Source organism: Idiotropiscis lumnitzeri, chromosome 2, assembly GCF_059441095.1.
Source record: "Idiotropiscis lumnitzeri isolate Australia: NSW breed Sydney's pygmy pipehorse chromosome 2, RoL_Ilum_1.0, whole genome shotgun sequence".
Classification (NCBI taxonomy): Eukaryota; Metazoa; Chordata; class Actinopteri; order Syngnathiformes; family Syngnathidae; genus Idiotropiscis; species Idiotropiscis lumnitzeri.
Window position 1 is genome coordinate 9,418,347 of NC_142392.1, and position 27,226 is coordinate 9,445,572.

At 43.6% G+C, this 27,226-nt stretch overlaps 1 protein-coding gene and 1 long non-coding RNA gene across 2 annotated transcripts; one reads left to right on the top strand and one right to left on the bottom strand.

Moving 5' to 3' along the window:
- Positions 1 to 15,358: 15,358 nt before the first annotated feature.
- LOC148341631 (uncharacterized) lies at positions 15,359 to 16,811 on the top strand. The gene is made up of 2 exons (XR_015842087.1): positions 15,359 to 15,673; positions 16,498 to 16,811. It is a non-coding gene; the product is annotated as an uncharacterized LOC148341631 (long non-coding RNA).
- A 1,040-nt stretch (positions 16,812 to 17,851) lies between these two features.
- Positions 17,852 to 26,698, bottom strand: LOC148341632 (uncharacterized). Its single transcript, XM_088287053.1, has 2 exons — positions 26,447 to 26,698; positions 17,852 to 19,067 (listed from the first exon to the last, which is right to left on the bottom strand). The coding sequence occupies exons 1-2, from the start codon at positions 26,568 to 26,570 to the stop codon at positions 18,028 to 18,030; spliced, it is 1,164 nt and encodes a 387-aa protein (XP_088143179.1). The 5' UTR covers positions 26,571 to 26,698; the 3' UTR covers positions 17,852 to 18,027.
- Between the last annotated feature and the right edge of the window lie 528 nt (positions 26,699 to 27,226).

Here is a 27,226-nt window from a genome sequence, read left to right on the forward strand (position 1 = left end):
TCGTTTTTCAAAGTTGCATTGAAAGGATTTCCTTCGAGAAAACCGCAGTCTGCTCTGCACTCATGCGGAAGAATAGGACACACCCCGCTGTGATATGATTGGCTCCTGGCTGCGTGGAGCACTGTCATTGTAAATGATGGCAACGAGGCTCTTGTCTTGTAACACGTTTTAATGGCGATACCACTCCAACAACTCCCCACTTGCATGAACAATCTCGCGAGACCCCTGCGAGACAATTGTGACACTCACTTACCGTAAAGATGCAACACAGTCGCAAAGACAAATTTAGCACCATTACATGACATCTCCCCTCATTTGTGTTATTTTCAATAACATCAAACAAGCACACATATTCCCCAACTGGGCTGCAAAATGCAAAAAAGTAAAGATGCCTCTCAGAAATCAAGTTAACCTGAAATATGCATCAATCAAACAAATCCCAACAGCATGAGAATTTTTTTCTTTTTCCATTTTTCCCATTTTTTTTTCTTTTCCTTTTCTCCCCAAAGACCATGAGTCTCATTCTCACAGGTCAAGCCTGTCGACTGGTTTGCACACCCGCCCAGAACAGGTCACCAACCGAGTAGGTGGGGAAGTCGAGGATGTCGACTCGCTCCGGCATACAGAACCGGTGTCGTCTATGCCGGTGTTGACAGGATGGACATCCGTCAGCTTGTAGTCTTCGGATGCCGCTGGGACTGACTGGGGAACTGGCCCAGGTTTGAGGTGACGGCGGTTCCGCCTCAGTTCTGCTCCTTGTGGTGTCCGGATGAGGAAAGACCTAGGTGTTGTGCACTCGCATGAAACCACAGCTGGCAAACACTATGACTTCTTGTGATCCAATTTGGAAAACACTTGGTCACCTGGATGTAAAGAAGGCAAAGTTCTGGCTCCATGGCGACGGTTGAAGTAGTGAGTCTGTTTAGCCTTTTCCTTCTTATCTGTCTCCTCCACATCTGTCCTGCTGGGCCACTTAGGTTTGAGGTTCTCCTCCAGCGTTGGAAGTGTCGTTCTATTTTTCCTCCCCATCCACAGCTCAGCTGGGCTGTAGCCTGTCGTGGAACAGGGAGTACCTCGATGACACATGAGAGCCATGACAGGGTCCTCCTGCTTCAGGATCCTTTTAGCTGTCTGCACTGCTCTTTCTGCATGTCCATTTCCTTTTGGATGATGAGGGCTGGACGTGTAGTGTTGGAAGCCGAGCTGTTTAGCGAACTGCTGGAATTCAGCACTTGTAAACTGGGGACCATTGTCACTCACTATCTCACTTGGAATGCCGAATCTAGGGAAAACGGTTTTCAAACTTTTATTATTTGTGCACTCGTTCTAGATGGAAGGTGTAATATTTCAATAAACCTTGAGTAGTAATCCGAGATTACAAGGTAGTTATGTTGTTTAAATTCACAGATGTCCATGGCTACTCTCTTCCAAGGTCGCTCCGGAAACGGTGTGGATAGGAGTGGCTCCTTTTGTTGACTTCTTCTCATTTCGTAGCACACTTGACATGATGCCACGAGCTTGCATATTTCCGATGAAAGTCCGGGCCACCACACGGATGAACCCGCTCTCTGTCTACATTTGATGAGGCCTTGATGTCCCTCATGAACTTTCTGAAGTACTTCCCCTCTCATTGATCGTGGCACAACAATCCTACACCCTCTCAGTATTAGGCCATCGTGCACTGACATATGCTCTAGCAACTACTGGCACTTTACTGATGTGCTCAGGCCATCCTCTCTCTATTAGTCTTGCAACACATTGAAGTTCGGGGTCAGCGGCTGTCACTACCCTAATTTCCTCCAACTTGCCTGTAGATGCCGGGATCCCTTCCACCACACTAGCCACATAACAGGCCACATCGCTATGCGTTTCGTTTACAGTGTTTGCGTTAGGTAGCGGGCTGCGTGACAGCGCGTCCGCAACAATCAGGGTTTTCCCAGGAGCATATTCTGCGATAGGGTTGAATCTCATTCGTATCATGAGAAGACGCTGGCAACGTAAAGGTACATTGTCCAAACTTCGATTGTTGATGAGAGGTACAAGTGGTTTGTGATCAGTTACCAACTTGAACTGTTCCAGTCCGTTAAGGTATCTGTCGAACTTCTCGCACGCCCAGACACCAGCCAATGCTTCCTTTTCTTATCTGTGCGTAGCGAGATTCTGCATCGCTTAGCCTTCGGGAGCAATAAGCTACGGGTTTCCAGTGATCTCCATGGAGTTGCAGTAACACACCACCCAGTCCATAACTGCTCGCATCAGCCGACACAGCAGTTGGCATCCCCACATTGTAGTAGGCAAGCGCCGGTGCAGTTGTTAGCAATTCCTTAATGTTCTCAAAAGCTGCTTGTTGAGCGTGACTCCAAGTCCAGACGGCATCATTCCTCAGGAGCTCATGCATTGGCTGACCCACCGTTGAGAGGTTTGGAATATACCTTCCTAGGTAATTGACCATTCCCAATATCCTCTTCAGCTCTTTCAAATCACCTGGTGGCGACAACTGCCGTATAGCTTCCACCTTCTCTGGGTCTGGCCGGATGCCAGACCTGTCGATGAGGTGTCCAAGGAATCGCACCTGGCTCTGTTGAATTGAACACTTATCTTTGTTGAGCTTCAGGTCAGCAGTGTTGATGCGTTGCATTACCTTCTCCAAGTTGTCGTCGTGCTCCTTCTCAGTAGCCCCGTACACCAGGATGTCATCCATGAAGACCTCAACCCCTTCAAGGCCCTGTAGAGTCTCCATCATCTTTCTCTGGAAGATCTCTGGTGTACTTGTAATTCCAAACGGGAGACGTTTAAAGTTGAAGCAGCCAAAACGAGTGATGAATGTTGTGAGCCTACAGCAGTCTGGATGGAGGGGTTTCTGGAAGAACCCGCTGGCTGCATCCAAGGAAGAAAAGACTGTAGCTCCGCTTAGTTTCGCTATGATGTCATCAGCTGTGGGCAAAATGTACCGTTCTCGTTTAACAGCCTCATTCAGCCTTTTGAGGTCGACACAGATGCGGGCTTTTCCTGTGCTTTTCTTCAGGACTGGCACCATGGGTGCACACCAGTCAGTGGGCTGCGTAACCCTCTCTATTATGCCATTTTGTTCCATCCTCTATAACTCTTCTTTCACCTTTTGCAGCATGGACAGAGGAACACGTCGCGCTGTGTGTACGGCTTATGGTTGAGCGTTGTCTTTTAATTGTATTCGCACCGGTTCAGACTGAGAAACAGTTTCTTTCCGAGAGCCATCTCCATTCTGAACTCTCACACACACACGAGAACACCCTTACCTTGCAGAACAGCATTGTGATGTGTTTTTATATACCCTATTCAGTACTGAATTCCTTTGCACTCTCTTATTTATTTATCTAATTTATATATTTGTCTGTATTATTGTTGTTTTGCACTGGAGAGGGGAGCCCTCTAATCTCGTTGCACACTTGAGTACAATGACAATAAAGGGATTTCTAATTCTAATTCTAATTTTCACAGACATTGGCAAGCTGAGGAGGTTATTCACCGTGCGACCACGAATAACATAAACTGCGAGAGGGTAGGTTTTGCCTTTATAGGTAACTGTGCTTTGGATCAGACCTAAGCACTGCAATTCACCACCTCGACTATCAAGTGGAATGTCAGCAGGCTGCAATTGTGTTTTGGGGCTGAGCGAGCGATAGGTCTGTTCGGAGATGACGTTCACGTCTCCCCCTGTGTCAATTTTAAATTCTGCTGGTGTAGATCCCAGCAACAACTTCACGGCCCATTGCTGTGAAGTCCCATTTGCTTTTCTCACTGACCCAAGGAAATACGGTTGCTGTTGCTCCGGTTGCTCTGTGACTTCACTCACCGCCGCTTTTTTATTCCTACACACTCTGCTCCAATGTCACACTTTGTTGCACGAGTTACATGTAGATTTCTTAGCAGGAAACATTTCATCCTTATTATTGCTTGGCTTTCCCACATTTTCCACATTGTCCATAACAGCTCTCCCTCTGCTTGAAGTGTTGCTTGGTACGCTTTTTAAACTTGTTGGTCACCTCATGTACCATCCCAGCTGCTTCTCCTTGCATGCTAATTTGGGACGTTACCTCCTCACACTGCCTGACCGTCTCAATCGTCCGCGCCAGTGTTAGGTCGTTCATCAGCTGCAGTTTACGTGAAACCTCCTTGTCCAATATTCCCACGACGATCCTGTCGTGAATGTTCTCCTCTCGGGTCGCGCCGAAGTAACAATGTTCGGAGAGCTCGTACAACACCCGAATGAAAGTCTCCGCCTTCTCGCCCGGCCGTTGTGCGCGCTGGTGGAAGCATGCGTGTTCATGTATCACATTCCGTCGTGGCACGAAATAGTCATCGAACTTGCAGAGTACTCGGTCAAAGTCATTTCTGTGTCCATCTTCGGCGAATGTAAACGACTTGTAGATGTTCTCGGACTCGCTACCCATGGCGTATATCAGGCTGCTCACCTGCACCGCGCCCTCTTCTCTGTCGAGTTTAGTGGCGGTCCTAAATCTCACAAATCGCTGCTTCCAGTCCGGCCACTCTCCTGGCTTATCAAAGGGGAAACCCGTCGGGGGATTAAACTTGGCCATTGTTTCGAGTTTACTTCTGTTAGGATATGTCACCAATTTTGTGTATTCATAATCATGTTTCATACACTATTTGTATCACTAATAACTGTATACACACAGACACTCATTTAGCACACATGAGCACAGCTTGAACACACACACACACACACACATTCGGTTTCAAGTTTCTGAATCTTCGAGCTGAAGTTTTAAACTGACTGTTGTGATTGGTTGTTTCCTGCCTGCCTGCTAGAATTCCAGAAGACAGCCCCCCTCTTTGTCTCTTTATGTCCGGAGGAGAGTCAGAGGAGGGGGTCAGATGAAGGGAGTGTGTGTTCGGCCTCCGGCTCTCTCTCTCTCACCAACTCGCAAATTGGAAAATAAAACTTTGCTTGATTGACTTTGGACATGCAGCCATCATTATTTAAATAATTCCCAGTGTAAAAAAGGCGTCAGGGCCGTTTTAAACCTGACATTTATTTGGTGGAGAATGCGGGCAGCCGCACTCGGACGGGCGTCGTCGTTGGATCTTTTGGACGCCATCGAATCTGACGTCAGCGCTTCAACATTGAGAAAGCGAGGCCTCCAAGTTCCTGCGACGGCGCACCGCCCGGATGCCGGTTGCCGATAGGACAAGGCTGATCCAGAGGAAATCAGGTACTGTTTTTCAAATTATTTTGTGCCACCATTTTAAAATTTAAAATATTAACACAATTCGTAAGGGGTGATTTATGTGGGTAAGACAGCGCGCGCAGAGGCCGGGCCTCGACCGTTTAGTCAGTACGGTAACAAAAACTGCATCGTGCTAGTCCAAGGAGTTATGTAAAAATAATCGGTAGCGAATTAGGCCATAACTCATTGGTAGCGAATTGACCATAACTCGTTGAAACTGAGCAAATTTTAGACACGGATAGCACGGTGAACAAATTGATTTGTTCCTCGGCGTCGATGGTAGCGAATTTGGCCATAAACTGAGCAAATTTTAGAGATTGATCCGCCTAGAGAAGGGAGACAAAGTTTCCGCGAAAATTAAAAGGTTCCCTCCGGTGTCGACAATGGAAAAGAGTGGCAATCAGGAGAAGGTCTTACTCACAATTTCACATTGAAATTCAGGGAATAATAAGGCATTATTTTCGGTGGTTTTTATTTGAAGTGTTTTGGGGGCTGTGCAGCTGTGTGTGTGTGAACAAAGGAACAAGGGTTGAGTCAGTGAGAAAGAGCGTGCGTGTGTGTGTGTGGGTTTGGAGAAGTAGCTGACCAGACAACAGCAAAAGAAGAGGTCTGGCTGGGCCAAGCCTGAAGGATCAGGTTTCAGGGTAGTGAGAGAAGAATTTGCAGAGAAGCTGAAGAAAAAAAAAAAAAAACCCACACACACACAACGTCAGATGTGGAATGATCGTTTTGCTTGTGGATGTTTGCGGAAAAACTGTTTGCAAAATGAATGAATGGTGTGATTGGGGATTACAAATACCATTTGGTATTTTATCCCATGTACTGCAGTAAGGGTAATAAACAGGACCAGTATTTGAGAATGACAGAGAAAGTTGTTGGCTGCCAGGATGGCCGAGTGGTCTAAGGCGCCGCGTTCAGGACCCAGTCTCCCCAGGAGGCCTGGGTTCGAATCTCGAATTTCCCCATTGTGGGACTAATAAAGGGCATCTTAAGAAGGTAAAGAAGGGGGAGGGGGGTTGCAACTGCCCCCTGTATCCTGAGAAACCCCCAAAAAAGACAGATAAACCAAAAAAGCGCTCACCACAATGTGCTGCGTGTATAAGTGGCAGTGTGCTTTTGTGGCAGAGGCTGCATTGGCCCTATAGGGCTGCACATACATAATTATGAGAGATATTAGTTGAATTAAAGGACTTATTATGGGCAAAAGATAAAGATGGATTGTGTTGCTGTTATTACTAACATGTTATTCTTGTTTGAAGTTGTTCAGTGTTGATAACTGTGTGTGTCGTTTTGTGGGCCCGTGTATATGTCTGTGTGTCTGTCTGTGTGTCTAAATATCAGGGAGAGTGATAAAAGTGGCTGGAATTATGCTAAAAGGATTGATGAAGTAGAGATAAAATGGAATCAAGGATTAGTAACCAACAAAAGGCTACTTATGAGTGACGAGATCTTATTGAGAAAAATAATTCCCAAATTTACAAAAGAAGTTAATAAAGAAGATGATTTGAGGAGATAAATTCATTTAAATTTGAAATTAAATAAAATAACTTATACAACGGGATAGGCTTAAAAGAAAAGAGAGAAATAGCCTGATGTGCGTTTTCTGAAAAATAAAAAAATTGAACCCAGATGCCTAGGATGGTTTAAAAAGATGAGTGAAGATAAGGAAGTTCATAAAAAAAAACAGGTTCCTGATAAAATTCAGTATTTAGACAAATGGATAGCTGAACATGGCTTTAATGGTCAGTTAAAAACACGAAAAATAGCCGCATTGCAGAAATCAATTCATAGCAAAGACAAAGAAAGACCCCAAAAAGATGAAGACAAATGGCTTTGAGGAAACAGAATATTGGATGAGGGTAGCCTTAAAAAGAGAAGAGGGTGACAAGAAACAGAAAAGATGAGACATTTGGGCAATACAAAGTGAGAATGACAGCTGTGTTTTAAAACCACAGCGGGCTGCAGGAAGATGGTGATGTGGATGGGGCATTTCAACAGCAGTTGAAGAATGCTTCACATGCAGGATCAAGAGAGGAAATTCATAAGTGGGTGAATAAACATAACATTTGCCTGCCAACAGGTACCCTGGAGGAGTATGTAAATCACGCCCTCCATGCTGAGAAGATAGAAAATAAAAAGAAACAGAGGTCTATAGACACTTTTTATCAAAATAAAGGTCAGAATGTCTTTTATCAAGGTGGAAGAGGCTGAGACAAGGATGCCTTCCCACCGGAGATGATATTTGTTACAATTGTGGCAGATCAGGACACTTTGCCAGAAACTGCCGTCAACCACACAGGAAGACCACACTAAAAGAAGGCCAGATAGCAAGAAATTGCCTTGAGAAGAAGCAGCCTTCAGCATGACTAAGTTTTTAAATGAAGAGGTTTTCCTAAATTTACAAAACATATTGGCTTTTGATTAAATGATTGAGTTGAAATAACCGTATTGGTAATGGGACACCAATTACCCTTTTTATGTGACATTGGTGCAGTTAGGATTGCTTATAATAAATCAATTTCAAATGACAGGGCAAGTGAGAAAGGGGCCATAGTCAGATTTGCAAGTGGAAAAATGGAACAGAGTAACAGAATTAGAACCTGTGTGGTTGAGGGACCCAGAAGGCCACTGAGTTGGTTGCATGAATTGAAATTAGTTTTATTTTTACAGAATAATGAGAGCCCAAGTTGTGGGGATGTGATTAATTTACAGAAAAAGTTTAGTGATGAGAGAATTTATACTTACATGATTCAATAGACAAGATATATCATTTTGATGATGGTTTTTACTTAATTGTATACTTGCGTCTCCTTCAGAAAGGGAGAAGTAGGTGTTATGAAATTTTAACAATTGGATGAAGCTTTTGAAAGTGAACATGAGGAATTTTTGCAAAAACATAGGTGTTTCTTGATTTTTTAAATTTTGATTCGAGACATTGGTAGGTTTGAGTGGTTGTGGAAAAACTACAGTGAATTTGGAAATTAGGAGCAGACTGTGGAGAGGCTCCTGTGAGGAGGAGGAAGAGAGAGAGTTCAGTGAGAGAAGGAGGATAGAAATTAGATTTTGCTTTTTGGTGAATTGAAGAAATAAATATTTTAGATTTCATATTCCAGTTGATGATGTTTATATTAAAGTAGGCCAGAGATGCAATGAAATGCAGAAATATAAATGATACAGGAAAAATTTGGCAAGGGCTATAATTTTCATTAAAGCAGAGAAGAAATTAGAAATTACAGATAACATTAATGTGTACTTGTCCACTTTAAGGTAGAGCTGGTTAAAGTGAAATAAGTCACAAGATTAGAAAATAGGAAATAAAATAGAATTAACAAGTTCACTTTTGTGATAAGAAATTTGTGATTAGGTGAAAAGGGGAAAAAGAGAATTACAGGCTTTTCAAATAAAACAACCTAATTTAAATTGGCCAACTTGTAAAATGGAAAAGAAGATTCTAAATTATGCACAAAAAGCTTGAACGTGTTGAGCAGAAGGAAGAAAAAGAGAAAACATTTAAAAAAAAAAAAAAAAAAAGAAGGAAGCAGAGAGTCTTGTGATAAACAATAACTTTTCAGGACGAAGAGAGAAGCAACAGAGGATCACATGGCGAAAGAAAAAAACTAACATAAAAAGTGTGTGTAGAAGGACTTCTACATCAACATGCGTTTTGCTTATTAAGCCGTGATACACTGACAATTGGACTTTAATATCAGAATCAATAAGCAAGGGCGAATTTAAACAAAAGTCAAAACTTTAAAAGGTCGCATTGTCAGTGATAAGCGGGAAGAAAAATAGTAATAAAACTTTGCCAGACCACTTTTGTGTAAACGCCTTCCTTGGGACTTTCATGACCTCCATTAAGTCCCTGACCTTTCATAGATAAAGTTGGAGCCCAAAGTCTCTCAGGGCTGTAATTTATGCGGCAGAGAAAGAGCCCAACAGGCTTAGGGTGAGTTTAAAACAACAGTATCATGGCCATAAAATGGGTTGTGTATGTTGGAACTTGTGGAGATACACTGCAAGATTGTATTTACAAAGCATCTTAATGCACTACCAAATTATTATTATAAGCCATTTGGGCAAACAGTGACTGCAAAAAAATGGCTTCATGGACTTGTGTTGCTGCAGAAACACAGGAAAGTGAACCCATTTGCATATTAGTCACAACAATTTGGATTTCGTGGCAGAGAACCACTTAAGAGTGTGATCAAGAGCTTTCACTGCTGCTTTAAGGAATGAAAAAATGACATTCCATCACACGACATTCACATTGCACGGCGATTTAATTGTAACATTACATTAATAAGGTGCGATGCATTTAAGCCCAGCGTCATTCTTTTTCCACGCACCATTTAGAAGGCGCCACACGACTGTGGAGCCGTCCAAATTTTCACCAAACCCAGGACTTGACTTTTTGACATTTTTTCCTCCCGACTGGAGGAGTTAAGACGTGTGAAGACATGAAGACCAGGTGCACCTTCCAGACTGATAAGAAAGTGTCTGATAACCAAGGTTGTAGGAAGAAATCACGCTGACTTTTATGCGATGGGAGTATTAGTAGTGTGATACCAACAGATAACTTGTAAAAGAGAGAAATTGTTAGGATAAGCAGGAAGAGCGTAGGCGGTTGTGAGCTAATTAAAATTTGGAGTTTCCCATCTTGTATGAGCTGTATGGTTACAATGGGAACTCACAGTCAAGATAACATGTTCTTGTGTTCTGTTGATTTTGGGCGAACGGGTGCTTTAAAAATCACAAAAGATAAAAGAAAAGTTGCGCATAAAGCACGTCTAAGTAAGTATTTGTAAATAAAAAAAAAATTATCTGAACAGAAAATGACACGATTACGATTGAATAAAGGCTGGAGCCAAGCCATAACCCCAGAGTCAACAAAGCACAAGAGGTTTAATGAAAGCACACACACACACACACACACACACACACACACACCCACACACGCACCCCCCCACACACACAGTAAATCAACTTGACAAGTTGATCTCAGGCCAGGGAAAAAGGCATCACTAATTGAACATGCACATGTGAGAACAAAGGTGCAAACATTGCTGAGGACAGGATCAGCAAATTGGCAGATGGCAAATCCTGGCTGCCTAATTCATTGATTAGAGGAATAAGATGATTGACACACGAGCAGATAGTCGTGTGTCAACAGGGGGAAGTATGATATGAAATTGTTCCCACATATAGACTTTTCAACAAAAAACTTTTTTTTTTAGACAAGGTGTTAGTTGTTTGGGTTGCAATATTGTTTGGTTATAATTAAAATGTTTTCAAAATGGATTAAGTTGTTTCCATCAACACATGCTGATGCTAAAAACGATTGGGAAAAGTGTTGTGTAATCAAATTATCCTGACATTTGGAATTTCAAGAAGTGATTTGAAGTGAAAATGATGCATTTTGTGAATGATGTTGTAACAAGTGGGACAGTTGTTAAAAAATGGACTCAAAGCGTCACTGTGCATACAGTCTGCAGGACTTGTGGAACGCACTAATTGAACTGTTATGGCCAGACTTATCAAGACAATGAAAAAAAAGAGACAATGGCCAGACTGTGTTTCAATCACAGCAATGAGGACAATGCCAGCCGAAGGAAGGACACTATCCCCTATAGACTCTCAGGTTCATCAGAACCACCAACGAAAAATATGTTTGACCGAAAAAGATCCAAAAGACGCCAATACTGGTCAAGTGTTGTTCTGATTTACAGAAATTACGTCCGTGTGGGAGACCAACTCTTCTTCAAGGTGTTGAAACGACTTCGTTGGGGGGAAGTGAATGCTGAGATGGCCCTCGCCAGATGATGGCGGTGACCCCGACGCAGCAAAGGTCGCGGGGCGTGGCAGCTGGATCCACCAGTTGCAGTACAAACTTCACCGGTTTCCAGCTAAAGGCCTAGCAACGCGAATCCCTCGAACAGGAGTCCACCTGAGTCACAATCTCGGACCACACGCACATCAGAACCACACCACCAGCCACAGATACGAATGTTGAAGCCACAGAATAAAAAGATTAGATATGGTTTGGAAATTAATGACGTACATAAAGAAATTTTAGCCTTGATTGAAGAACATAATTGCATTTAAAGTTTTAAAAATGAAACAATTATTGATATTATGACCACTATGAAGAATTTGAAAGACAATATATCGGGATAATTATGGTTTTCATTTTTGTTATGTGTAGACTGTTTTTGTTGCTTTATTTTTATGACAAAAATGATGATTAATTGCATGTTTGTTGTCCAAAAGTAACATTATAATCTGATTGATGTTGAGTATGACAAACTCGAACTGGACAATGACGGACTCGAACTGGACACTGAAACGTAAAAAGAATATGGACTTGTCGCTCAAGCCCCACACGTGCATACACATACACCACACACGAAGATCCGGGAGGTAAAGACGGCTGTCTCCTCCTACAGCGAGGCAAGGGGCCTGCATCAAGTCACCCCAGGGACAAGCTCTGCGTGGAGACAGTTTTGTTATTTTTCACTAGGCACATTGAAATGTATTTTTATATGTTTTATTCCCTGATGGTCATCAAATGATGAAGATCTCGTTCCACGTCGGAAGAGAGGAGAGGAATTTTTGTCCCTACTGAGGGTTTTTCGCCTCTCCACGGATGACCACACTGTTGTATGATTTCATAATGATGATCTGTCCTAAAGCCGTAGGGCCATGATTTTGAATTCACAACAGGGGGGAATGTTAGGATATGTCACCAATTTTGTGTATTCATAATCATGTTTCATACACTATTTGTATCACTAATAACTGTATACACACAGACACTCATTTAGCACACATGAGCACAGCTTGAACACACACACACACACACACATTCGGTTTCAAGTTTCTGAATCTTCGAGCTGAAGTTTTAAACTGACTGTTGTGATTGGTTGTTTCCTGCCTGCCTGCTAGAATTCCAGAAGACAGCCCCCCTCTTTGTCTCTTTATGTCCGGAGGAGAGTCAGAGGAGGGGGTCAGATGAAGGGAGTGTGGGAGGCCGAACAGGCCTGTTCGGCCTCCGGCTCTCTCTCTCTCACCAACTCGCAAATTGGAAAATAAAACTTTGCTTGATTGACTTTGGACATGCAGCCATCATTATTTAAATAATTCCCAGTGTAAAAAAGGCGTCAGGGCCGTTTTAAACCTGACAACTTCTGACACCATGTAAATGATGGCAACGAGGCTCTTGTCTTGTAACACGTTTTAATGGCGATACCACTCCAACAACTCCCCACTTGCATGAACAATCTCGCGAGACCCCTGCGAGACAATTGTGACACTCAGTTACCGTAAAGGTGCAACATAGTCGCAAATATAAATTTTGCACCATTACATGACACGCGCCTGCCTGAGAAGGTCAGCCTTGGACGTGGAACGTAGGAGCAAGGACAACCGATTCAACCTACATGACCCTTGACATAAAAAAACCTCCTATAAAATGTGAGGCTGGGCTGAGATCAGCGCGCCATTTTTCGACTGTGCTTGCCCGAGTGCAGTTTCTCGTGAGATTAAGAAAAAGCCGCCCAGATATCTGTCTTTGTACTATTTCCTGAACGCCAGAAATTGAAGAAACTAAAATATAGAAACTCTAATCAGTTGTTGTTGAGTCTTTATTTGACCCTATTCTTCTTGAGTACAAAAAACGAACACGCATTGGAGTAAGTTTGGCTTTTAAGGTTCATCAACTAAATGATTCTCAATTTCTCTGTGGCTCAACTCCAACAAACTCTCTCTGCGTGGGTTCCACAAAAAGAGCAACTCTTCCAGCTTCTCTCTCCTCTTCGGTACAAAGCAGTTTTACGCTTACAATGCAAACTATGCCCCAATTATTAACCAATCAGGAGTCGGAACCTTGGGCTGATTCTGATTGGCTGTTTACTGTCCAATCGCATCTTACAACAGTGCGACGTCCGGGAAGACTCAAACACAGTCGATAGAAGGGTCTACTGCATTCTAATATGCTGCCCTTATTGTTTTTGTAATAATTCAAAATATTTTTTTGTTTTCAAATATCATTGTTTGGTTCAATAACATTGTCCTTTGAGTTCTATATGCTTCTATAAACGTTTTTTGTTTGTTTTATTTATTTATTTATTTATTCTCATAAGCAAGCGCCACCACTCGGAGTTCTGCATTTGCGTCTTCGTCATGGCGCCATGGTAGTTTTTTTTCTAAAAATACATTTTAAAATATCCATATGCAAACAACTATGGTACATATTGGATACAAAATCTGCATAGTTGAACAAAACAATTAGGAAAGGAAGAAAAAAAAGAACAATTTGAGGATGAAGAATATATGAATAATATATTTATTTATGAGTGAAGGATTGTATTACGATTACTGGCATTATTTTAAACACATTCGGGACAGAATGTCGATTATTAAAGTTAGCAGGTTCATATTTACAGAGTATGTTAAACATTGATTAAACAAGAAGCAGTTATCAAATGAAGCTAGAGGCACCAGTCATGAGAATGACTGCGGTTGGAGTCCTGATGGTTACTGATCTATTATTATATTATCCTCATATGCTAAATTTAGAGTACTTAGTTTAAATGTGTGAACTTTATTGAAATTTTGGGTAGTGAGAACAAATTTGCACACATAGCATTTCCATGACTTGCATTCACATTCACAGCACTTCATGGTCAAAGATGACGAAGCACATTCTACACATTGGCTGTAGAGATGCAAACATATCAAATTGGGCACTGGAGGACGCACACAGACGCTATAAAAAACACATTCCGAAAGACATAACAATTGGAGATCGGAGCACATGCACATACACACGCACACATGCACACCGACAAGATTACAGAAGAATGCCAGCGGAGAGACGGAGGGATGGCCCGCTGGAGAAGGCCAGCCTTGGCGTGCCAGTCTTGGGGACCAGACGGGAATAAACTATCCAGACGATGACTAACCTGGGGAGGACCTTCCCTTGGACGTGGACCCGTGCTGTGGGAGGGAGCGAGGATGACTTATTCAACCTACATTACCCTTGACATAAAAAACTCCTATAAAAACTGAAGTTGGGATGAAAGATGGTGCGCATTTTTTGACTGTACTCGCGCGAATGCAGTTTTCTCGTGAGATTAAGAAAAAGCCGCCCAGATATCTGTCTTTGTACTATTTCCTGAACTCCAGAAATTGAAGAAACGAAATATAGGAACTCTAATCAGTTGTTGAGTCTTTATTTGACCCTTTTCTTCTTGAGTACAAAAAAACTAACACGCATTGGAGTAAGTTTGGCTTTTAAAGGTTGATTTACTAACTACTTCTCATTTCCACGGTGACTCAAGTCCAACATGACCCAAGGGATCTTTGGTAGACGAGTCGGCGTTGCAATGGCGTGGTGAGGGAGGCTGGAAAAGGAGCGCTTCCTGAATTTTCTGGAGGTCCGCACTGTGAGGGCGAAAGCAAAGGCAAGACAAGGGAAGTAGATCTTCAAAATACTTAATAGTGAGGACTGTAGTGTCAGCCGAGGTACCACTTTGAGAGCGGGAATCATCTGGCACCTGCATGATGGTCTGACTGGCTCTTAAACAGTGTTGATTTGAGGATCGCATGCACGTGCGAATGTGTGGCCTCCGGAAAGAGCCACGCCCATCCGGAAATGTGAAGCCCTACAAGACAGACAAGGTGGAGCACAGGAACCAGTCTCCGCCAAAATAAAACACCACAGGTAACCTCCTCAAATCATCTACTTCCTGTTTGCCCAAACAGTGCCTAAATGGTTGCAAAATGTGTGTAGTAATTATTGTGGGGCTATATTTGCAAGATTACATTATTAAAAAAAAATAATATTGTGAGAGAAATTGTCTTAATATTACAATTCTCAAGTTCATTACAGATTAATTGTCATGTTCTGTATTGGTTGCTTTTGGTTTAGTATTTAGTTTCATGTTTTGTCCTTATGATCCTGTGTCTTCTGTCCCGTCAAGTCGATTGTGTCCACCTGTGTTCGTTTACCCAAGCCCTTGTGTTAACCAATCAGGTCCTTCCAACCCTCTGTGTCTATTCCAGGTGCTCCTCGTTGTCTTGTTACTTTGTTAGTATTTAGTTCCCTGGTTGCTTTCATTTCTTGTTGGTCCATTGTCGCTTGTCCCTGTCGCTGTCGTAGTTGTCTGATGTTTATGTTCCTGGTTTCATACCTGTCTCGCAGTCAAGTTTAGTTTTGTCAAATCGTTATGTTTTGTTCGTGCCTGTTGTTTTATACTTTTTGATATTTTATTTTTTCCAAGTTCTAGGTTTGCCTTTTGTTTTTGTTTAATAAATACCCTTTAAGTTTCCCACTCTTCGCTTCCCTGCGTTTGGGTCCTCCTCAACCTCCAGCGCAACATGACAGAACCAACAACGGACCCAGCAGGAAGCACACGCCGACGAGTTCGCCGTCGCCGCTCTAGCTGGTACCCCCCTCAGCCTGCCGACCAACCCCAAACCCTTCACGTGCTTTTTATTCCACGCCTGTTTCTCCCTCTTCGGCTAGTTATGACTCACAGCACCCAGCCATTTCACCTCCCCACATTTTTGTAGATTCTGATTTTGAATACATTTACAACCTTCTAGACTCCCAGTGCGACACAGATTTTGTTAGGCCCAGTCAGTTTCCTACCCCCTATTAGTTTTTGTTACCGTTTTCTTTTGATTCCTTTGAGTCTAGCCCATCAGACCTTTACTTGGGCACACGTTTGGCCATCTATCCCGGACCTCCGCGGGGTGGTCAACGACGGTGCCCAAGTAAAGGAACTGCCACCAGTCATCGGAACACCCGCTTTTCACACCCTGAGGCACATTCTTCACAGCCACTTTGTTCACCTCGTCCACTATCATTTTCTGCACCTTGTCCCGTTCCACCCACATTTTGTAGATCACGTTCATCAGCACCTGTAGTCTCGGTCCCTCGTTCCCCTAAATCCCTATGGCGGCAGACTGATAGGGATGAGGCCCCCAGTGCCGTCTCCTCGGCAGCTGCAGTCTCCCGTTCCGGCTCCTCGACAGCTGCAGTCTCCCGTTCCGGCCCCTCGCCTGCTGCCGCCCCGAGTGCCAGCCCCTTGCCAGTTCCTCAAGCTCCTACTCCGGCGGTGCACGTTCTGTGCCACCCCCCCCTGAGTTGCCCAGGATCATTTATACATTTCAACAAACACAGCAAAGACATCCTACTACTCTCCTATTTGCTATGTGTCATCTGCAACTAACTTTAGCTTTCTCTTATTGGTTGTCTTCCCCGCAGGATGGCGTGTCGGCTCTTCCCATGTGCGCGCCAAGGCAGTTGTTTGTGCTCAACTGCCAATGAGCCACTGGATCTGTTATTCTGCTTTTGCGGTCGACCATTTTACCAATCTCACACAACAGCGCCTTGATGTCCTTGATGTCTGGAACATTCTGCGTCAGCACACCCAGTTCTCAGCAGTGCAGCTCGTCCTGTACAAAACATCTGCCACCTATGCATTTCACACAGCCTGTCCTGACCTTTTATTGTACGTTGAATTAATGCCCAGTCAGTAAATATCTTTATTGCATTAAACTGAATACATTTAACTTGTAGTCAATCGTATAAAATCCTTTATAGTCAAATGTATCAAATCCTTTACTATGCTGGCAGTTTACCAGGAAGGCACAAAACAGATGCACGTCTTGATCCGTTTTCGACAGGAAACCGTTTAGCTCGCATTTAACAGAAGTGTGACCCAAACATGTCTTGTAAGCTGAAACCGTTCGAACAACTGGAAGCGAGTGGACGGGTGTGATAAAGTCAAAGTGTTCATGTTTTTCCATTCTTCATGAGTTTGCATATTCAAATTGCTTTTGTTCCAGGCCCCAGGTTGGCAGGCGTGTTGACAGATAATAATCCTGCAAATGCAGGTAAAATGATGAGAACGGAGATCATTGTTGCCTTTTCAACGGATCTTGTCAGAATCACGAACTCATAGAAACTACGACACAACGCCACTTTACTGCAGCCTGTTGTGAAGATACAATCACATCGCTGGTACTGTGCTGTTCCTTTACTGCCCTCCGCTGTCGAAACACGCACATGTTTCAAATCAACCTGGAAAATGGATTTCCCTTCACATCAACCATCCCAAATGAACCGAACTGTGACCACATATTTCGTGGGTCACACTTTGCTGTGCTTCAATAAAACGCTGCACAGGAGTGGGAAAGCTTTTCTCTGGACCTTCTCACTGAGAGGTTTGGCGGACCACTCCTCGCAAGTGACAAAGACAATCTTGGCTGGTTGATTCAGTTGTACAGTCAGAGGCTAGTCCGGTTGTTTTGCAGAAACTTCTTTGACAGTTCCCAAATATGAATTTGAAAAACGTATTCAACTTAACTGCCTTTGAGAGAAACTGAGACGATTTGCGTTTCTCTGTCTTGTTCTTTTTATAGTTCAACTTCTAGTTCAGTTTTTCACCTTTTCACACAGCGTAATGAAGGCCAGTTGACCAAGTGGAACAAGTGATTTTATTGATTGTGGAAGGCAACGATTTCATAAGCACCATTTCTTCTCACACCTTTTCCATTAAGTACGATGAAAAAGACAACTGAAAAGCATAATGTTAAAAAATGTTGTTCCAGGCAAAGGCAATTTTATTCATAATGTTTGATGTAAACACCAAAACAAATCATCATCACTCAGACACATTGCTTCTTCTGACACTGATCACATTGGCTTAGTGTCAATAAAAGAGGTTTGCAAAATTAAATTTATATTTTATTCAAAATCACATTTACATCTTACCACAAAGAGTCAGTTCCTTCAGTTTTTTTGTCTTTTTTTTAAGCTTGAACGATCGCTGCAATTCTCACCAGCACAATTGTGTCTCTCAGCATTCTGTTGAGTGGAGAATTTTTTAGCACAAACGCTGCAACTGAATGGCTTTTCTCCACTGTGTGTTCTTGTGTGGATTGTTAAATTTTCCTTTCGAGAGAAACATTTACCACAAACCAAGCAGGAAAAAGGCTTTTCTCCACTGTGTGTTCTTGTGTGGCTTGTTAACTGTGAATTTTGAGAGAAGCTTTTACCACAAACTGAGCAGGAAGAAGGTTTTTCACCACTGTGTGTTCTTGTGTGAATTATTAAATGAGACCTTCGAGAGAAACTCTTGCCACAAACTGAGCAGGAAAAAGGTTTTTCACCACTGTGTGTTCTTGTGTGCCTTGTTAAATGACACTTTACAGAAAAGCTTTTGCCACAAACCGAGCAAGCAAAAGGTTTTTCACCACTGTGTGTTCTGGAGTGATTTACTAAATTAGACTTTTGAGAGAAACTTTTTCCGCAAACTGAGCAGGAAAAAGGTTTTTCACCACTGTGTATTCTTCTATGTGTTGTTAAATCTGGCTTTTGAGAGAAACTCTTGCCACAAACTGAGCAGGAAAAAGTTTTTTCTCCACTGTGTGTTCTTATGTGCCATTTTAAAGAGAATTTTGAAGTTAATGATTTCCCACAGTGAGAACATACCCAACTGTCAGTGTGACATGCCCTTTCACCTTTGGCTTGCCAATCATCAGCATCATCATCAGTATCATCATCATCGTCATGAGCATCTGATAATGTGTCCTCATTATGTGCTTGTGATGGCGCCCAGTGGTCGCCGTCACCTTCTGTTGTCACGTGATGACTTGAACTGCTGCTTGTAGGCTCCGCCCCTCTTTTGTCCTCACTCTCATCCTTGTTTTCAACTTCAGTCTTTATAGGGACAAAGTTCAGTGGTGACTTGTTGATCTCCTCCTCCTCCTTTTTGATGTGAGTCAAGTCTGGCTCCTCTTTCACAGAACGGAGATCGTTTTCACTGACGTCTGTAGGACACAGAAAGACAAATTTGGTTTGGTGAAGTCAAAGCTCATGCGGCGACTTTGTCTTATATTGTTTCTATCGTGCTACCTTGACTTGTGTCAGCTGCACACGGACCAATGCTTGGATGTGGTGAAACTATGCACATGTGCACAAAACTGTGCAGGGCCACCGGAGGTTCATTGACCGAGCCAGTACAAAGTTCATAAATAAGACGAATACGAACTTGATTTTTTAAAAAACGTAATAATTTGTGTTTTACTCACGAACATTGATCAACCTCCATTGATCTTATTGCCGCAGTGTGCAGTTTTTAGAGTCAGGTTGAATCATTCCATAAGGAATTGCTTGAACAAGATATGTCAGAGTGTTTGTCAAAAACGAGACAAGCCTTCATAAATGAATCACCCAGCCAAGATTGTCTTTGTCACTTGCAAGGAGCAGTCCGCCAAAGAGAAAAGCGTTCCCGCTCCTGTGCGGCGTTTTATTGAAGCACAGCAAAGCAATTTGAATATGCAAACTCATAAAGAATGGAAAAACATGAACACTTTGACTTCCGGTTCCGGCGCCGCGCGAGTGGCTGCCTGTTTACAGCAGCGTGGCTCACTATTGAGCCTTTTTCGTGTGTTTTTTCCCTTTATCCTTTTTTATTTTATTTTTACCTCACCTCAGCAATGGACATCCAACTTGCGGTGGTTTTACTGCTGTTGGGGGCTGTTTTTTGCGCGATCGTGTCCGGAGACGAAACTCGGAGCTACGGATCGATCGTGTACACAAGAGATCAGCTGTTAGCACTCCGTGCTAACCCCGCGTGTGCTCCCGGAGCGAGACCCGATATTCCCCGCGAGCTGAGGAGGAAGAGACGGGGATGCCGTGCGGGGGCTAAACGCCAGGCAAGGAGGAGACGATATCACCCCGTCCTCCCGTCCGTTATTATGGGGAATGTTCGATCCCTCCCCAACAAAATGGACGAGCTAACAGCGCTAACCCGGCACGAGAGGATTGTCCGGGAGGCTAGCTTGCTGGTGTTCACGGAGTCGTGGCTAACAGAGCTAACGCCGGACGCCGTCGTGGAATTGGACGGCTTCCAAATACTACGCGCGGACAGGACACTGGAGAGCGGTAAGAGAAAGGGGGGAGGGCTGGCTGTGTTTGTTAATGATAGATGGTGTAACCCTGGGCACATAACTGTTAAGGATCAACTTTGCAGTCGGGACATTGAGCTGATCGCTGTTAGCATGCGTCCGCTCTATTTACCGCGAGAGTTCAGTCATGTGATCGCGGTGGCGGCGTACGTGCCTCCCTCTGCTAACGGTGAGACAGCCTGTGATGTACTGAATGCAGCTGTGAGCAGGCTACAAACACAGCACCCAAATGCCTTGTTCCTTATCTCTGGTGACTTCAATCATGCTTCTCCTTCCTCCTCTCTGCCTTCATTCACACAATATGTAACATGCCAAACCAGAGACAATAAAATATTGGACCTCTTCTATGCCAACACCAAGGAGGCGTACACATCACTGACCCTCCCCTCGCTGGGCACAGATGATCACAACTTGGTTGCTCTCCTGCCTGTGTACAAACCTCTCGTCCGCAGGCAGCCAGCTGTGACAGGCACAGTTCAGAGATGGTCCGGAGAAGCCGAGGAGCCCTTGAAGGACTGTTTCAACACAACTGTGTGGGAGGTATTCAGCGAAGCTCACGGTGAGGACATTAATGGTCTAACAGACACAGTTACAGACTATATTAACTTCTGCATGGAGAACACCATTCCCACCAGGACTGTAAGATGTTTCTCCAACAACAAACCCTGGATCACACAGGACATTAAAGCTCTCCTGAAGGAGAAAAAGAGGGCTTTTGCGTCAGGTGACAAGGACGAGCTGAAGAGAGTGCAGCGTCAGCTGAGAAGGAGGATCCGAGAGGGGAAAAAGTCCTACAGGATGCGGATGGAAGAACAACTGCAGCGGAACAATGCCAGGGATGTCTGGAGGGGCCTGAAGACCATCTCAGGCCACGGACAAGCAGGTCAGACCCAGAAGGGTGGGGGGGGCTTCAGTGGGCAAATGAGTTTAACCTATTTTTCAATAGGTTTGATCAAATGTCTGACCCCGCTCAGGCTTCCCTGATGCAGCCCCCACCCACCCCTCCTGCCACTGCGAACAAGACCCTCTGTCCCCCTCTCTCGCCCCTCTCTCTCTCCACAGGCTCCAGTTCCCAGCCTCATCAGACAACCACCACTTCCTCCTGCTCAGCCTTGTTCCTCACAACATCTCAGGTGAAGAACCAGATGAGGAAGATGAAGGCGAGGAAGGCAGCAGGCCCAGATGGGATCAGCTCCCAGCTCCTCAAATCCTGCGCAGACCAGCTGTGTGGAATCGTCCAGCACATGTTCAACCTGAGCTTGAAGCTGGGCAGAGTCCCCCAGCTGTGGAAAACATCCTGCCTGGTTCCGGTTCCAAAGACACCCCATCCGAAGGAGCTCAACAACTTCAGACCAGTGGCGCTGACGTCTCATCTGATGAAGACCCTGGAGAGACTGGTCCTCGTCCATCTGCGCCCCCTGGTCAGCTCCTCAATGGACCCACTCCAGTTTGCATACCAGCCTGGCATCAGTGTGGATGATGCTATCATCTACCTGCTCCACACTTCATTCTCCCACCTGGAGAAGGCGGGGGGCACGGTGAGGATCATGTTCTTTGATTTCTCAAGTGCTTTCAACACCATCCAGCCCGCCTTATTGGGAGACAAGCTGGAGCAGGCGGGAGTGGCCCACCACCTCATCACATGGATCCACGACTACCTCACAAACCGGCCACAGTACGTGAGGACACAGGGCTGTGTGTCTGACGTGCTCCTCTGCAGCACGGGAGCGCCGCAGGGAACTGTTCTGGCTCCCTTCCTGTTCACCCTCTACACCTCGGACTAGAAATACAATTCCACAACCTGTCACCTGCAGAAGTTCTCTGATGACTCCGCGATTGTCGGCCTCATCACGGACGGTGACGATCGGGAGTACAGAGGGGTTACGCAGGGGTTCGTGGACTGGTGTCAGCAGAACCGCCTCCAAATCAACGCTGGGAAATCCAAAGAGCTGGTGGTGGATTTCCGCAAGCGTCGGCACTCTCCACCTGCACCAGTGAATATCCAGGGAACAGACGTTGAGAGGGTCTCAACTTACAAGTACCTGGGTGTTCATCTGAACAATAAACTGGACTGGAGCGACAACACAGACGCTCTCTATAGGAAGGGTCAGAGCAGACTCTTCCTACTCAGGCGGCTGAGGTCCTTTGGCGTTCGGGGAACACTCCTCAGGAACTTCTATGACTCTGTGGTTTCATCAGTCATCTTCTATGGAGTGGTCTCCTGGGCAGGAGGCATTTCGGGCCGGGACAAAAAGAGACTGGACAAACTAGTGAGGAGGGCCAGCTCTGTCCTGGGCTGCTCCCTGGACTCTGTGGGGGGCAGGAGGATGACGGCAAAACTGTCATCAATGCTGGACAAACCAGCCCACCCACTCAATGACACTCTGAGAACACTTTACAGCTCCTTCAGTGACAGACTTTTACACCCTCGCTGTACCAAAGAGAGATTTCGCCGCTCCTTCCTGCCGACTGCTGTCAGACTTTTTAACAAGAACATTGGGTCAGGCCTACAAACAGGAGGGCATTAGTGCAATTGTGCAGTCCTAGGATGCAATATTAACTACTACTGTACTTTCAGCCAAGGGTGTACTTAAACAACGACCAATGATGTATTTTGTTTACCATTACAGTATTCTTATTACAATACTTCTATCACTGTAGTATTTCTACCACTGCAGGATGTTCACTATTACAGTACTTTTATCATTGCAGTACTTTTACTATTACAGTACTTTTATCATTGCAGTATTTTCTATCATTGCAGTACTTTCCTGTCATTTCAGTACTCTCACCATTACAGTACTTTTATCATTGTAATATCTTTATCATTGCAGTATTTTCAATCATTCAGTAGTTTTTATCATTACAGTGTTTCCCCCTCTGTATAATGGACAGGCATTAGGAGTGTTTCCTTACACTAGATACGTTTATACTGTGTATATTTGCATGCTTTTTATGAATGTCTGCTGCTAATGTTACACATTAACGGCTACATTACGCCGCCGACTCTGTGTGATCTATATCTTTGCTGCTGTAACACTTCAAATTTCCCCATTGTGGGACTAATAAAGGACATCTTTATCTTTATTTACTGAGTTCCTATTAGGGCTGGGCGATAAACCGAAAATTTACCGTTACCGAAATTTATTAGAATGACCGACATCATTTTGCCCATGTCGGTAAATTCGGTGTCTAAAAAAAAAAAAAAAAAGTCTTTTCTGTCTGCGGCGATGCTCATGCCCCTTTAAGACGGCTCCAGCGCGTGTAGTCACGTGACTCCTCCCTTCTGAACAAGAATGTAAACAAGACGAGTTCGTAGCTGGCGATTCAAATCCTGAAGCGGCTGACACGGCTGCGGACGAAGGAACGTTAGTTGAAATTGTTCCTGTCGCACTTGTCCCGAAAATAAAGTGGACATCTGTCGTTTGGAAATGTTTTGGGTTCCATTAAGACGATGTTTAAGCAAAAAAACATGAACTACAAAGTGCATCGTAAGCACCTGAAACAGCGCGTCCAACCTTTTCTTTTTCACCACCCACAACACAACCATGCTGTTGACTTGGAGCTTGTGCTAAAAGTTCAAAGTGAGGAGCAAGTTTGGACAAGTGACAACAGCCCATAACGGAGGCGACACCATACGAGAGAACGTCTCAGAGGTGGACGCGATAGCCGAGCACATAGCTAAAGATAGAGCTCCTCTTGTTACAATGGAGCGGACAGGATTCAAACGCCTCATGAAAGTAGCCGACAAGAGGTACGAAAATATTTGTTGCAAACAGCACTTCCGACATGGACAACATCGGGACGGGAGCGGAGACATGTCGAGCATTTTGCATCCACATCCGACTTGTGGTCGAGTCGCAACATGGATCCCTGTTTGAGCCCGACTGTGCATTACATAGACGACAAGTGGCGACTGCGCACCGGAGTACTCGAGACGGCACATTTTCCTGATGAAGCACACTTGTTTATTTGGCACTGGCATTCCATTGACATTTTTTTCCATTTTATTTAGCATTTTGTTTACAGGCGACTAGCGCCTTTGCACCTGGCATTATTTAGATTGTTTACACGATACCTTTACACAAATCTAGGCCTTTGCAAATGGAATTACAGCATCTCGGCACAATATATTTACATAAAAAGATTTTGTGAGAGGTACCCTTTTTCTCCTGTTCTTTGTGACATTGTTCAAGTCACGCAAAGCAAGCTAGTTTGAATGTTTATTCAAATGATTTTTGTACTTCTATTTTTCATTGAAAGTAATGCGCACCAGTTGGTCAATAAAAAAAGCAGTTAATATGCATTTCCTGCATTTATTTTGATTTTGGTCCTCAGGGGGAATTTATCGCGCATTTATCGTTATCGAGGTAAAACTGCCTAATTTATCGCGATATTGATTTTAGGTCATATCGCCCAGCCCTAGTTCCTATCATATTTTTTTCATTTATTTATTTTTTCTAAATACTTTTTCTAATGTTCTTTCATAGTGCGGTTACTTTGACACATTTTAATGTCTTAATCATTATAGAGGCCTCTTGTTTAAACAATAATTGAAACTAACACAGGGACATTTTCCATGACCAATCAGCCAGCAGACCCACACGCACAAGCTCTCTTTAACGACCCCAAAAGCCCCGACCGCTTGGACACAGGCGCACAACACCCATTGTGAGTAAAAGCATCTCACCGAAAGTTCAGCCGGCCAGCTGTTGAACGCCTGCGCCCCAGCACCTTGAGACCCTCAATGGAGCAAAATGCAAAAAATGTGGTATATTTTGTTGTTGATGTGTGGGTCTGGCTCAGCTTCCCTCCGGACAAGTCGCCGAGCATGGCAGAATTGGTGATGGAAAAAGATTCTCTGACACAGTCATTTTGGTTAGAAAGAGATTTTATTCTCGTCACATGCTGATGTCAAAAGAAGTCTCCCCAAAAAGAAAAAAGGGAAAGGTGTCCCCTCTCTCCGGCCTTCCCTTCTTATCGGGAATGGCCACACCAGACATGAATATGCAAGGTTTGTATTACGATTGCTGGCATTATTTTAAACACTTACGGGACAGAAGGTCAATTATTTAATTTAGCCGGTTCATATTTACTGAATATGTTAAACATTGATTAAACAAAAAGCATTTATCAAATGAATGTAGAAGTACAGTGCATCGATAAGATTGACTGGGATTGTAGTCATGGTGTTCACTGATGCATTCATATGCTACATTTATACGACTTAGTTAAAATGTAAGACCTCAAAATTGCACACATAGTATTTTCACGACCCACACTCTCATTCAGAACAAACAGATTCAGTCTGCTCAGGTCAAACTGATGACAAACCAGATAGCACTTCATGGACAAATACGACAAAACACATTCTCCACATAGGCCATAGAAGATACAAACATCAAGTTGGGCAGGGGAGGAAGTCACAGGGACACTGTCAAGAACACCAAAAACATAATTTGATCTGTGAAAACATACACCACACAATCTGGACACTGACGAGATTACAGGGGAATGAGAGACGGAGAGACTGCCGCCTGCCTGAGAAGGTCAGCCTTGGACGTGGACTGGGGAGGGAGCAAGGACGACCGATTCAACCTACATGACCCTTGACATAAAAAACCTCCTAGAAAATGTGAGGCTGGGCTGAGATCAGCGCGCCATTTTTCGATTGTACTCGTCTGAGTTCAGTTTCTCGTCAGATTAAGAAAAAGTCGCCAAGATATCTGTCTTTGTACGATTCCCTGAACTCCAGAAATCGAAGAAACTAAAATATCGCAACCCTAATCAGCTGTTGTTGAGTCTTTATTTGGCCCTTTTCTTCTTGAGTACAAAAAACGAACACGCATTGGAGTAAGTTTGGCTTTGAAGATTCATTCACTAAATGTTTCTCATTTTCTCGGTGGCTCAACTCCAACAGTGGACAAACTTAATTTATTTCACACCATTTAAAAACCGGAATATGTAAAATGTTAAAAAATCAGTTCAAATTTTAAACTGGGGAAAAAAACATGGAGTTTACCCCCCACTAATGGTTATTCTTTGGCATCCATTTTCTGCACTGATTTCATTTGGCATAAACAAATGTTCAGCAAACCGGCAAGTAAAAGGCAATATTTAAAAATAAAGCGGCAATAACCTTGGACGCATTTCCCCAAACAACTTAATGTTGTGATGCATATTTCTAACGATAGAAAGTCGTTCTTTACAAAGCAAATGAGAGTAAAACGTGTACAAACCTGCTTTGTGTGGCACAACACGAAGCTGCTTGTAACCTTCGCCCAGCAGTTGAAGATGTTGCTCGTTCTCTTCTTTTATTCCACAAAGTTCTTCTTTGCACCTGGATGTCGTTCTAGCACACATTTTCAAATGATAATTCCAAAAAATCCGCACTTGGTCTTTGCTTGGCGATAACTCGTGTGCTTCTCTTTGTTCGACGAGATGAAAGAAAGTCCCACTGAAAGGATTTCCTGTTCCTCACGAAAGCGGAAGAACAGGCCACACCCCGCTGTGATTTGATTGGCTGCTGGCTTTGTGGAGCACTGTCACCAACTCACCGACAGATGTCACCATTTGCGATGCAAATCATCGTTATCTTCTAAACATAGAGAAAAACCCAAGATGCACATGAACAAACATATTAGTTCCCAAATATGAACTTGAGAGATGTATTGAATTTTACTTTTGTTGCTGGTTTTATTTATACATCTGACACCATGTTGTTGGTTGGATAGTATTCCAAATGTATTTCTCTATTATTAACAGTTGACATGATGAAGTGAAACTTTATGTCAACATGTTTGCCTTTTTACAGGGTTTTTCGCCAGCGACATGGTTGCGAATTTTAAATTAAAATACATCACTGTTTTATTCTCTAAATGTTAGAGTCTTAAAAAATGTTTTCAGTGTTTATAACTTAACTAACTTAAATATTTCATTATTCGTTTCAGTATTCATTAAACTACGGTGATTCATTATTTATTTCAAGATTCATTGAACTGTTTTAGTAATAATTTAGT

Bases quoted from the DNA above. Each gene is read 5' to 3' on its own strand.
- LOC148341632 (XM_088287053.1), bottom strand. From the start codon at position 26,570: ATGTGTGCTAGAACGACATCCAGGTGCAAAGAAGAACTTTGTGGAATA. The intron at 19,068-26,446 runs GTTTGTACACGT...TGTGTCCTACAG, and splicing joins TGTTGTGCCACACAAAGCAG to ACGTCAGTGAAAACGATCTC.